General features: G+C 32.7%; 1 protein-coding gene across 1 annotated transcript in view; it reads right to left on the bottom strand.

Annotated features, from left to right (window-relative positions):
- The window catches only part of ADAM2 (ADAM metallopeptidase domain 2), a gene marked incomplete at its 5' end in the record, with an annotated part of 73,186 nt that extends 60,475 nt beyond the window's left edge, over positions 1-12,711 (bottom strand). The window contains 3 exons of the mRNA XM_079908938.1: positions 643-719; positions 9,204-9,282; positions 12,590-12,711. Coding sequence (XP_079765064.1) covers positions 643-719; positions 9,204-9,282; positions 12,590-12,711 — 278 coding nt within the window. The remainder of the gene's footprint in view (positions 1-642; positions 720-9,203; positions 9,283-12,589) is intronic.
- Positions 12,712-14,356: the final 1,645 nt, after the last annotated feature.

Here is a 14,356-nt window from a genome sequence, read left to right as displayed (position 1 = left end):
TCAGGACATGGAAGCAACCTAAATGTCCATCAACAGAGAAATGGATAAAGAAGATGCGGTACATATATACAATGGAACATTACTCAGCCATAAATACAGAATGAAATAATGCCATTTTTAGCAAAATCGATGGACATAAAGATTGTCATACTGAGTGAAGTAAGTCAGACAGAGAAAGATAAATATCATATGATATCACTTATATGTGGAATATTAAAAAAAATGGTACAAATGAACCTATTTACAAAACATAAATAGAGTCACAGATGTAGAAAACAAACTTATGGTTACCAAGGGGGGGAAGGTGGGGTGGGATGAATTGGAAGATTGGGATTGACATATACACACTACTATATATAAAATAGATAACTAATAAGAACCTACCATATAGCACAGGGAACTCTACTCAATACTCTGTAATGACCTATATATGGGAATAGAATCTAAAAGAGTGGGTATATGTATATGTATAACTGATTCACTTTGCTGTACAGCAGAAACTAACAGAACATTGTAAATCAACTATACTCCAATAAAATTAATTTAAAAATAAAAATAAAGCTTCTGATTGTAATTTTTCAAATTTGAAAATTATTTCTTAAAAATTCCATTTTTTGTAACCATAAAATTATGTATAACAACCTGAGTCCAGTACATGTGCTAACGATCACCATAGAATTTGGATAACCTTCAATATACCCTTGGTAGTAGCATAAGTCCTGAAAAATAAACACATATATTTCTATTAGAATAATTTATGTTAAATGCACTATTCTCAAATACTTAAAACACACACACACACACACACACACACACACACATATATATATATGTATGTATGTGTCAAGCACTAATTGTTTCCAAAATGGATTTATAACATCATTAGATGAACATTTGGCTCAATTTTCCAAAACTGTCCCTACGTGTCCCAAAGAACAAGTAAACTTCCATGATTTTTTCTGTTATAAATGAAACATGACAACCCAATCATTAGGATCAAGGTAAAAATCATCAAAAACTTGTTTCTTCAAACTCTTCTGACTTAATTTTTCAAGGTAGATGTAAAAAGTAAATAAACCCAAAAGATAATTTTTTCTTTTCAAGATTACTTTAGTATAATGGCAGAGTAGCTTGCACTGGATTAGCCTTCTCATCAATGACAAATGTAGACTCTGAAAAATTATTTTTTAAACTCCAACAACAAAGGCAGGCAAGAAAAGGTGAGAGAAGGGAATCAACAATAGAAAGAGGAAAACTGCATTTACTGAGTTTTGTGTTATACTGGTTTTCACCTGAGTGCCTCCCCTTGGCAGGGCAGCACAAAGTAGCAAATGTTCCAACAAAACACACAATCTTACTGACCCTGAGAACTCTTTAGAGAAAAGAATCACAAGCTCTCCAATGTATCATGGAATATCACCAGTATATGATTTAAAATATTAGATATATGAATAAAAGAAAAATGTGGCCCATAGTCAAAAGTAAAACCAGAAAGAAACTGACTTCAAAATAACACCGGATTTTGGAATTAGTAAATAAATGGATTTAAAACAGATATTAAAAACATGATGAAGGACATCATAAAGGAAATTCTGGGCATAATAAGGGAAGCAATTAGGAAATTCAGCAGAGAAATAAAATGTTACAAAAATGCCAACTCTAAATTCTAGAACAAAGAAATACATTTAAAATGAAATACACTGGATATGTTTTACTGACACTGCAGATGGCAAAAAACAAAAACCCTAGAATACAGATCTGTAGAAACCATTGAATCTGAAAGAAACCTGAGAGAAAACAAGCTTTAAAAATGGAATATGGCTGCAGCAACCTGTGGGACAATGTTATCTAAAATATGTTTAATTGGAGGTCCAGAAAAATGGAAAGAGAAAATAGGTATAAAAGTATTTGAAAAATTCATGGCCAAATTTAGTGAGAAACCACATTTATAGATTGAGACAATGAATAAACAAATAGGCAATGGCCAAACCATATATAAAAATAAAACTCTGACCTGCAGGAAACCAACCTCTTTACTGACAATAAATAGCTGACTTTGTAGGAAGTCATGCTGCTATCTCCAGTAACAATCCAGGAAGCTAACCAATAACTTATACAGCAATCAGTCCCAATAACAAGGACTTGATTAAAAAGTATCAGCTGCTTCTTCCCTGGTGGTGCAGTGGTTGAGAATCTGCCTGCCAATGCAGGGGACACAGGTTCGAGCCCTAGTCCGGGAAGATCCCACATGCCGTGGAGCAACTAAGCCCATGTGCCACAACTCCTGAGCCTCAGCTCTACAGCCTGCAAGCCACAACTACTGAAGCCCGTGCTCCACAACAAGAGAAGCCACCTCAATGAGAAGCCTGTGCACCGCAACGAAGAGTAACCCCAGCTCGACACAACTAGAGAAAGCCCATGCGCAGCAACAAAGGCCCAACACAGCCAAAAATAAATAAATAAATAAATAAAATTTAAAATAAATAAATATATAAAAAATAAAATAAAAACTTTCAGCTTCCCTAATTTTTGTCCCTGCTTCCACCTTAGAACCAAGCAGAGAAAAGCCAAATAAATACTCTAATCACATAGTTAACCCTTCTACAGCAGCCCCCACCAACAACCTTCAATCAGAGCACACCTGAGGTCTTCCCTTCCTTCCACTATAAAGCTTTCCCACTCTTCTGCCTGCCTTTGAGTATCTGCCAAAATGCAGGTGACAGTGGATGATGTCCTTGCTATGAATAAGTAACCTTTGTTTATTCTCATTTGCTTGGTTTTTATTTATTTCCACAAGATCTAAGGAACCAATCATATAATAAACTGCTGAAAACCAAAAATGAACAGAACATCTTGAAATAAACCAGAGAAAAGTAACACATAACATTCATAGGAGTAATGATGTAAATCATGGTACTTCTTATACACACACACACACACACACACACACACACACACATGTAAGGAGGCAGGACACAATGAACAAAAAAAATGCTGAGAGAGAAAAAAATCCCTGGCACTTAGAATTATATATTAAGCAAAATTATTCTTCAAAAATAAAGATATGGAGAGTTAACTTTTGGTATGACATCATGAGGAACTCTATAGATCTGATCCCTAGTGAAACTGATGAACATAAGTAAATGACAATTTAAATCCCCCAGAAGTGGACATAAGGACAAATAGTCCTAAGAGAAAATAAATAAATAGCCATACAAGAAAATATGAAAAATTCAGTAAGAAAAATGAGAAACAAAATCAAACTAAAGACATTTCCATATAAATGAAAACTTTGAGAATTTGTTGTTAATTGCCCTGCCTTACAAGTAACACTTAAAGAAATTCTTCAGGTTGAAAGTAAGCGATCTCAGAGAGTGATTCAAATCCACATAAACATCCAAAGAGAGTTCATACAGGTTATTATGTAATTTAAAAACATAATATAAATGCGTATTTCCCCCTTTTTTCTCTTAGCTGATTTAGAAATCAATTGAGTAAAATAATATGAATAGGGCATATTATTGGGGCCAGGAAATATATTTGCCAATAACAGCATATAGGAGGTGAGTGGAAACAAAGAGGTACTGGGTTAAGGAAATGATTGCAGATAGTAAAGTAATTATAACAATGTACTGTTGGGTTTGTAACATTAATAGATGTAATATGTACAACAATAATACCATAAATGTGAGGGAAGTAGAGTTTTATAGGAGCAATGTTTCTACATATCACTGGAATTAAGGTAATATAATCTAAATCTGCATCTGGCAAGTTAAAATGTGTAAGGTAAGCCCTAGGGAAATCACTAAAAATATAACTCAAAATATTGAAAAATCATTAAGGAAATTGAAAGTCTTCAGTAGAATATATCCACCTAACAGGGAAAAAAAAACACTAAAATGAGAAAAAAGAGGAACAAAAACACATGAGACACATACAGAACAAAAAGTAAAAAGCAAATACAACTATATCAATGATAGCATTAAATGTGATTGAATTAAACAATCCGATAAAAGGCAGATTGTCAGGCAATGTGAAAAGACTACTATAAACTGTTGAAAGACAACATGCTTTAAGTTCAAAGACACAGACAGACTCAAATTAAAGGAATGAAAAAAGATTATCATGTAAATAGCAACCACGAGCAAACTGGATTGACTATATTTATATCAGACAAAGTAGACTTTGAAAGAAAAAAATGTTACTAGAAATAAAGAGCAGTATTTTCTACTAATAAAAGGTTTAATGCATCAGGAAGATATAACACTGTAAACATAGGTACCAAATATCAGAGCACCACAGTGCATAAAAAAAATAGGTAGATACTAAGGGAGAAATAGAGAGCTCAACACTTATAGTTGAAGGCTTCTTTTCTTCTTCTCTGCCACTTTCAACAATCGGTGGAACAACTAGGCAGAAGATCAGCAAGGGAATATAAGACTTGAAAAAAAAATCATAAACTAAGTAAACCTAGCAGACATCTGTAAAATGCTCCACTAAAGAACAAGATACGCATTCTTCTTAACGTGTACACAAAATATTTTCCAGGATAGACCATTTGCTAATCCATTAAAAAAGCCTCAGTTTAAAAGTATAGAAGTAATAAAAGTATGTTTTCTGATAATAAAGGCATTTTTTTTGAAATAATTAACAGAAAACATTTGGAGAAGCTCACAGATGTAGAAATTAAATATCATATCTCTAAATAACCATGGATTAAAGAATAAATCAAATACGAAACCAGAAGATATTTAAGGAAAATGAAAATGAAGACACACCATACTAAAATGTATGGGATGCAGCTAAAGTAGTGCTTTTGATAAATTTATATATATAAAAGCATGTATTAATAAAGAAGAGAGATCTCGAAGTAATATCCTATCCAACCACATATAACACAGGAAAAAGAACATATTAAACCTAGATTAAGCAGAAGAAAGGGAATAATAAAGATTAGAGTGAAATTAATAAGAACAGATAATAGAACAAATCAATGAAACCAGAAGCTGGCTCTGCGAAAAGATAAACAAAATTGACAAATCTTCATTTAGCTAGATTGACTATGAAAAGAAAAGAATCAAATTACTAAAATCAGAAATAAAAGTGGGATATTACTACCATCCTTATAGAAGGATTATTAAGGGAATGCTAAGAATAATTATATGCCAACATTAGATGATGTAGGTAAATGGATTAAATTCCCTGAAAAACAAAAACTACCTTCCCTGTCCATGGTGCTTCTTCTAGCACCAGAACTTGTGGACTCACAGAATGCCTTATCCACTGCCATGGCTTCTGCACAGTGTTGTGTCTGATACAGAAACTTGTTTCTCAGCAAATTAAGGGCAGCAATTGGTTTATGTACATGTGTTACCATATACTCTGTCATCTGGAAGCAGCTGGCCTAATTGAAAGGTAGACCGGGTTACTGAATACTCATTTACCATAATAGTTGGGAGACATTACTCTGAAAGGCTGGGGTTATGTTTGAATCAAGACCATTATATGGCATGGTTTTCTGAGAACCACAATACATGGGTCCAGGAAGTAAGGTGTTGAAATGGGAGTGTCTCTTCCCACCATTATATCTAATAACCATTTTGTAGCATTTTGCTTTCTGTCCCAGTAACTTTTAGCTTCTAGCCCCCAGTGGGGAATTTGTTCACCTGGGGACACAATAAAAATTCCACTAATTTGGAAGATGAAACTTGCAACTGGATATTTCGAGCTCCTTTTTGCCACTGCACAAACAGGCTAACCCAGTGGCTGGAGTGACTGACTCTGAACACAATAGGGAAATTTGTTGCTTAAAGAAGTGCTGTGTCTTGAACCCACCTGAGTATAATAGTAACCAAAATAAAATATGATTAAGGATGCAAACCCTTTGGGAGTGAAGATTTGTGCTATTCTGCTAGGTAAATATCCGTAACAAGCTTAGGTTCTGGTTGAGAGCAATGGAAATGGGGAGCAGGTAGTGGGAAAAAGAAGTCATACATAGCAATCATGACTTATTACAGAAATGAAGACTATAGTAGCTTTAAATATTTTTCTCTTATCTTGTCATAGGCATAGGTATCTTTATTTGTAGGTGCTAACCATTTTCTTCTTTTTCCCTCTTCCTGTTATTAGTTTACATGCAGGTGGTTGGAGGTTAACTTTACAAGTTAATTTAACCTCATGTTAACATAGTATTCAGTTGGACCGTGACTAAATTTGTGGAGAACTTAATAGAGCTAGCAATGGACACAGTGACTCGTGATTGTGTGTCTCATCATTTTGAGGGAAGAATGAGAATATCTTTACTTGGGAGAAGGTTGGCTGAATCTTGCTAAATAGAAATGTAGGGTGATTTTGTTGTTTTTACAGAGTTCAAATGTGTATAAAAGAGTGCATACAGAAAACTAAGTAGTCAAAGTTGTAGGCTCTGTCAATTATTGATGTATTGCTACTGAGCTTGAAATTAACCTTTTGCCTGCTTTGTGCAAATGAATATAAACCTCTTAATTATTTTTTCCTTTGCCAGGTGGCACTGGAGCTTTGCTAGTAACGGGTGCTGGAGAGCATGGGAAGAGAGCTTTGCTATTTGGTTCCGGTGTGCTAGCTTGTAGGCTCCTGCACAGGGTACAGCTTTTTGCAAAGCCAGGATCCCTCAGTGCTTGGAGATTCTCTAGTACCCAGACCCTTGTGTGCATGGTGGTCTCTAGCACCCATCAGCCAGTAGTATCCTCCCATCATCTAGGCCGCTCTCCTTCCATAGCAAAGTGACTTTGGTGAGACATCTTATGAACAGCTTTCCTGGCTACCCAAAGGACAGATTTCCAGAGGGTTCTAAAGAGAAATTTTACAGCAAGATCTCTTGGTACAGCACCACAGTGACTTGTCCTATTTGAAGATCCATGGTTGTGCCACTTTTAACAATCTCAAATCTGGGGCAAGGAAACTGTCTTCTTTACCCCAGTCCTGGGATTGCTGGCTGCTTCTTGTATCTGATATTCCTATGACCTTTAGAGTTCTCTTTACTTCTTATTGTTTTACTCTAATCCTTGTTACAATGAATAATTCTTTACATTAAACTTCCCATGTGTAAATTACTGCATGGTATCTTTAGACATAGACTAAAACAGTATCTTATATTTTTAAAATATTTCACTGACTTATCATATTTGTACTTTTTCACTGTGGTCCCATATACAGGTTCATCTGTATAAATCATACTTTATATAATCAAGGAAAAATACCTCTTCCTTTCCACTGCATTTCATCCACTTCCTTCCAAATGTGGTTTGTATTATCCAGATTGATAATGTATTTAATTCTTCAGAACCACCAGTAAATTATATCAACCTTATACATAAGTTGATTGGAAAACTTGGAAATTAATAAATAAATCATTTTTAGGTCAGCATAGGATAAAATTTTGAGATGGAGGAATCAAAAGTTTATTATTATTATTATATAATTTTTCTCCAGTTTTTTTCTTATTGTTATCATTGTCATTTTTGCACTATTTTCCTTTATTATATCTTGTTCATTCTTCTATTAGCACTCAAAAAAGAATGTGTATAAACTCAGCAACAGTAAGAATGTTGCTGTTGTGTGTGGTCGCCTACAAACGTTGATGAGATCAAGTTGATAGTTCTGCTCAAGGCATCAACGTATTTGCTGAGTTTCTTTCCACTTCATCTATCAATTATTGAGAGAGAAATGTTTAAATCTTCAATAATAATAATAATTTACCTATTTCTTTTTTCATTTCTGTCAGTTTCTGCCTCTTACAATTTGAAGTCTATTTTTATGTGCATACACATTTTGGATTGTTATCCATCTGGTAATTTTACTTTTTAACCATTATGAGTATCTCTCTGTCCTGGAGAGATCATAAAGTAAACTGCAGATACTAGGAACAAACTCTTTCTGTGTCTAACTGGTTGCTTTGTTTTCGTGTAGATACATCTTTAGTTAGTAAGATAACATAACTTTTAGGGATGAAAATCATTTGTGCAATTTATGAAAAATAGATTTATATGCTTCTAACCTAATTTAATAAACTTTCCTGGTTTTTCCTACACTGACGATAGGCTTGCAGCTTTGGCAAACATGGCATTTGAGGCCAGCATTCAATAACTTATTACATCCAAGTTATAAATAAAACATCTTTGCTTTTTCTTTTGAATTATACATCTGTCTCTCATGATTACCTCCTGGGAGGTAGGAAGTAGAGTTAGGTGTTAGGTATGGCAGAATTACTTAAAATGCAGGTGCGGGATATTGCGGCCCTGTGCATCTCGTTGTCTCATTGTTTTACCTCTGTTTCTCTCTGTCTCTTTTTCACCACACTCACACACAAAAAATGCCCCCCACACACATATATTGTGTGTGTATACATAAGTATGTCTATAATATTATGTATATATGCACGTATGTATATATCATAAAACTTTTTGACAGTATGCATCATTTTTATATTTGTATAGAGAACTCCATAGATGATTCACATGTATTTGCCTACTCTGTTAGGCAAAATTTAAAGAACTCACCATACCTATTATTTCTCCTGTTAAGAGCTTAGTCTCTATAAAAATGCTTTAATTTCAAAGTAGTTGTTAATTCGCTACATAGAAATCAGGAATGCAAATTAAAAAAATATAGGAATTGGTAAGGCAGGGCAAATGTAAAAAGCAAAACAGCATTTCAGGCATGGGTATTCCTTGAAATTCTATGCACATTTCTTTATTATATTTACAGCAAATGGAAAACTTTGTTAAATGAAGCTCCAAGTAGTTGAAAATTTAATATATTCCTAAATGTGCATGAAATTTATGTGTATTTATTTGGTCCCTGAACATACTTCAGACAAGTCTTTGGATTTTCCTTTTCTTCCTAGATTTAGCTTTCCTGATTTAAGTCATGTTTTTTCATTTTAAGTATTTCACTCCATATTCAACCCTCTTGCCACAGGTACATAAACACATACATGTGCATCATCATGAAATAATAGCTTAAATGCATCACTATCATTTGTGGTTTGGTTAATCATCTGTGTCACAAAGCTAATTCAAGACACATCATCAAAGGAAATGGTTACATTCATGCCAAAACAAAACATAACTCCAGCCTGTTATACTCTAGAGACATGTGGACCCTAAGTAAAACAGTCACAGAAACTCACATAACAAAGGTAAAACAGACAATAAAAATCATACCTGAAACTGTTGTTCAAGAGGTTTCATACTTCCTATGCCATTATAACCATAAACCCTAAAATTATGAGGTAAGAAAACTCTGTAAAATAAAGGTAAAAAGTATTTAATGGAAAATTTGTTTCCTAGATTTTATTATGAAAAGCTATTTCTTTTATTAAACTTATTATAGATACGTAGGGAGAGGAGAGAGAGAGAGAGCGCATGAGGGAGAGATTCTTTGAGTACATGGATTTAGTTTTAATTTTGCTCAAAAAATTCTAGTCTTCAGACCTCTTCTCACTCACCTTACTGTCACACTGTCCTCCTTCCTGTTTTTTAAACACAACAGGCAAACTTTTGTCTCAGGGTATTTGCACTAGCTGTTGCCCCTTTCTAGGATGTTCTTCAACATGGCTCATTGTCTCATCTACTTCAAGTCTTTGCTTATATATCCACATCTCACTGAGGCTTCTCTTGACAAGTTTATAAAAATTTTCAACTTTCTCAATTATTAAAGCATAGGATTTCCAAATGACACTTCTTAGTTTGTTCTATATTTTTGCTTAAGCATTTATCACTTTCTAACATTCTTCCTAATCCACTATTTATCATACCATTATTAGTCTCATCTGATAAACAATATAAAATTCATATCCATTTTGTTTACTAATGCATCTCAATCTCTTAGAAGAATATCCGGAAAATAGCAAATGGTCAATAAGTATTGAACTAATATGAAATGAATTCAACAGATCAGGTGGAGATCTCACATTAAAATACATTGTTTGTAATATGGGAAGAATATGCTTAAAAGGCTTTACAAAGAGAAAGGGTGGGTATAGGTATCTCATTTTCATTTTTCCAATTAGTATAGTATAAAGATTTGTGACAGCTATGGCAGTGTGGATTTGTGAAAGCAAAAGGTCAAAGAGCCAAACCGCTGACAAACAGAGCAAAACTTTTTGTATTCTTGTAACAAAAAAAGAAAATAATACACAGTGGGGTGGAGCTCCAGGGAACACACAGATTCTGGGATGAAAGTCCTATAAAGAGACTTAGCTAGTGATATACAAGCACTGTTTTTTGGCAAAGAAAGAAGTCAAATATCCATGCTTGGACCAGGGAGAAAGCTATTATTGGGGAGCCTAGAAACAAGCAGAACTTTTGGTGGCTGTGCAGTCCTGGAATAAAAATATGAATATTTAAGTTGCATCAGATTCATAGCTTCTTTCCCTGTAAAATCATCTGCTAAATTCTGAAGTTGCACAGAGTAGCCAAGGAGATTAACTTAAAAATCTCTGAAAATGAGAGCAAAGTTTTTTCAAAATTGATGATATAGACTCAGTAAGTCCTATTTTATTTGAGCATGATAAAAGCAAAGAAAAATCACCCCTAAATATAGTTTTAAAGACTGATGAAAACCAAAATAAAACCTTCAAAGTATCAAGAAGAAAACGAAGATGTTCCCTTCAAAGAAAAGCAATAAGACTGATAGCTTAAGTTGTCAATAGAAACGAGGAAAGCCAGAAGACGTCGGAATGATGCTTTTAAAGGACAAAAGTCATTTTTAAAAGGTCATCCTAGAATTTATTCCAGCAAAAAAGTTCTTAAGAGTAAGGTTAATATTTGACATTGAATACAAATTAATCAAAAACAAGCAGATCTACAACAGAAATACAGAGAATTCCTGAGACATATAGAAATTAACTGCAGATAGAAACAAACACAGGAAAAAATGAAGAGCAACAGAATGTGCAAATTTATGCTTAATTATAAAGGGATATTGACTATACAAAAAATAATAGTCATATCTAATTGGGGTTTAAAAGCATACAGGAAAAATAATGAAAAGGTAGAAGGTAAGTGAAATTAAAAGATTTGAAGATCTAACAATGTATGATAACTGGTAAAATAATAATGTATATTAGATTTAATAATTCAGGGATTAATATGATAATCTAGAGAAAATACTAAAAGAATAGTAAAAAGTTGTATAACAAAGAATTTAATTGAGGGAAAATGGTATAATATAAAATAATAGATTCATTAAAATGGAGACTATGAAAGAAAAAGAATATAAAATAAAAGGTACAAAAAAAAGGTGACTTCAGACATTATATGGAAAATTAAAGGATCAAGAAAAACAAGGACATCTTAAAATTGTTGAACAAGGCTGGGTAACAAGACCTAGTACAGTATTTAATATAGTGTGATATCTGTTCAGATAAATAGGGCTCAGGAGTAAACAAATAAAATAAAATAGTCCAGAAAGATATCCCACTCATAAACAGTCATTTGATTTATTACAAACATTTCATTACAGTGCAATGAGAAAAGTATTTTTTTTTCCAATAGCATGTCTTGGATCCATTGGATGCTAATACGATAAAATGTTTGAATCTTGATCCCCATGCTCATGAAACACACAAACATCAATTCTGGATGAACCCTAGAGTTGAACATGAAAGTGAAAACAATAAAAGCTATTAGAAAAAAATGGCAGCTTGGATTCATGACTGTATGAAGACAATGATTTTTTTTAAATATGAAAAGAATAATAGCTACAAAGAAAATAATAATTTGGACTGCATTAAAAGAATTTCAGACTCAGTAAAAAAAATCCAGAGTGAATAAAAAATTGAAAGGGAATGACAGGAAAAATTCCTCCAAAAGTACTCTGTAGATTCAATGAAGTCACAATCAATATCTATGGATATATCTTTGTGGAAGAGTTTATTATAAAATATATGAAAATGAAAAGTAGTAAGAAAAGCCAGAACATTCTTGATGAAGAAAAGGATGGAAAGACCTTACCTTTAAGCTATCAAGATTTATAATAGACAAATTGACCAAAACTTTTAATAAAGGACCCATTTTAAAAACGACCATTACTGTTTTGATTTTTCTTTATTTCCAAATATGGTGTGCTTATTTTTTCCCCAATTTCCTTAGCTGGCATGGGATTGAGTTTGGCTAATTACAGTTGTATTCTAAGTCCTTAATACATTGTGATATGTAAACTAATTTAAAGAATCACTGTTCTTTCCACTCAAAAATCCACTATGCTCTTTCAAATATAGTTGAATGTAAGAGAACTCAAAAACAAGTTGTATTTATGTCGTGATAAAAATAGAAAAATATCAAAATTCATCCTCCATGAAACCACATAAATAGTCAAATAGAAATCTGATGTTGCTGGGAAGGAAAAAGATGCGAGCATACATATGGATCCAGGTCCTAGATGTTTATTATATAGGTTTAAAATGTTATTCTTAAGCATAAAATAGGAGACAAATAGTAAGCAACTAAAAATATTTACAAATGCAAAATAGTTACTTTCTGGATAAATATGAACAATAATTATAACTAGAACAAAGACAGGTAATAAAATAATGTAGTTCACCTACTTTTGCATTAGGTTCACAGTGTACGTTTTCCCTTCAATTACAATGTTGTAGGACACCTGGCAGGAGAGTATATTAAAAAAGCAAAGAAAAGTGAGAAGAATGTTAAAAAGAAAAACTATCATTTTATATTAACAATAATAACATGCTAAAGCACACTAATACAATAAAAAAGAGGAAAATTTATAATTTAATATTGATTTATTCCAATGGAATCAGATATTTAAATATTTGCTTTCATAATAAAGATAGATGGAAGAATATAATTGGTACAGTTTCTTATTAATTTTAACACTTATGCAATAAGATAGACCCTGAAATATTGTTGACTTGCATCCAATAATTGTGTTAGCTTAATACTGAGGCCATTGCAAAATTTATGCTTAAAATGGAAGAGTATAACTAAATTACCAAATAGAAAATTTATATAGTATAGCAAAGAATTAACAAAACAGAATGTTTAATATTTGTAGATTTTATAAAATTTGTTCCAAGTTTGGATGCAATACTCATGGATTTTATTAAGAAAGAATGTCTACAAATGGAAAACTTAGTCTTTATAGATCAGTTTGAGGAGCCTTGACCTCTTTCCATTATTGGGCCTTCCAATCCATGGGCATAGGATCTACTCAATTTATATAGATCTTTACCTCCTCTCACCTGGTTTTGTTGTCTTCAGTGAGGAGGTTTTGCTTTCCTTTGTTACATTTATTTAGACTTTGATTTTTATGTAGTGTAAATTATATCTTTAAAATTTATTTTAAGTTTTAAAATGTTTAAAGTTTATTTAAATTTTATAGGATTAAGAGGTTTATTTTATAGGATTAACAAAGTTAAGTTACATTCTTCTATTGCTAGGTTATTTTATCATATATGGTATTGAACTTTGAACAGTAGTTTTACTGCTCCTAATGCTATATGTATATTCATTTCCCCATATAATTCTAAAGCACAGTTAATTCATTGATATTCTAAGATTCAATCATCTTAACAATTTAGATGTAAATTGCATTTTGCCATTGGCCATTTCTTTCTTTTTTTTTTTTCTTTTTTTTAATTGAAGTACAGTTGATTTAGAATGCTGTGTTAGTTTCTGGTGTACAGCAAAGTGATTCAGTTATACATACCTATGTATATTCTGTTTCATATTCTCTTTTATTATGGGTTATTATAAGATATTGAATGTAATTCTCTGTGCTACACCTTCTTGTTTATTTTATATGCAGTAGTTTGTATATGCTAATCTCAAACTCCTAATTTATACCCCCCTTTTCCCCCTAGGTAACCATAATTTTGTTTTCTATGTCTGTGAGTCTGGTTTCCTTTTGTAAATAAGTTCATTTGTATCATTTTTTAGATTCCACAGATAAGTGATATCATGTGATATTTGTCTTTGTCTGTCTGACTTATGTCATTTAGTATGATAACCTCTAGGTCCATCCCTGTTGCTGCAGTTGGCATTATTTCATTCTTTTTTATGGCTGAGTAGTATTGCATTGTATATATAAACCACATCTTCTTTATCCATTCATCTCTTGATGCACATTTAGGTTGCTTCCTTGTCTTGGCTATTGTAAATAGTGCTGCTCTGAACACTGGGGTGCAGGTATCTTTTCGATTAGAGCTTTTGTCTTTTCCAGATATATGCCCAGGAATGAGATTGCTGGATCATATGGTAACACTGTTTTTAATTGTTTAAGGAACTTCCATACTATTCTCCACAGTGGCTGCCCCAATATACATCCCCACAAACAGTGTAGAAGGGTTCCC

This window comes from Stenella coeruleoalba (genome assembly GCF_951394435.1).
Source record: "Stenella coeruleoalba genome assembly, chromosome: 21".
NCBI classification, from domain to species: Eukaryota; Metazoa; Chordata; class Mammalia; order Artiodactyla; family Delphinidae; genus Stenella; species Stenella coeruleoalba.
The sequence above is the reverse complement of the archived record's forward strand: the minus strand, read 5'-3'. Positions and strand labels throughout refer to the sequence as shown.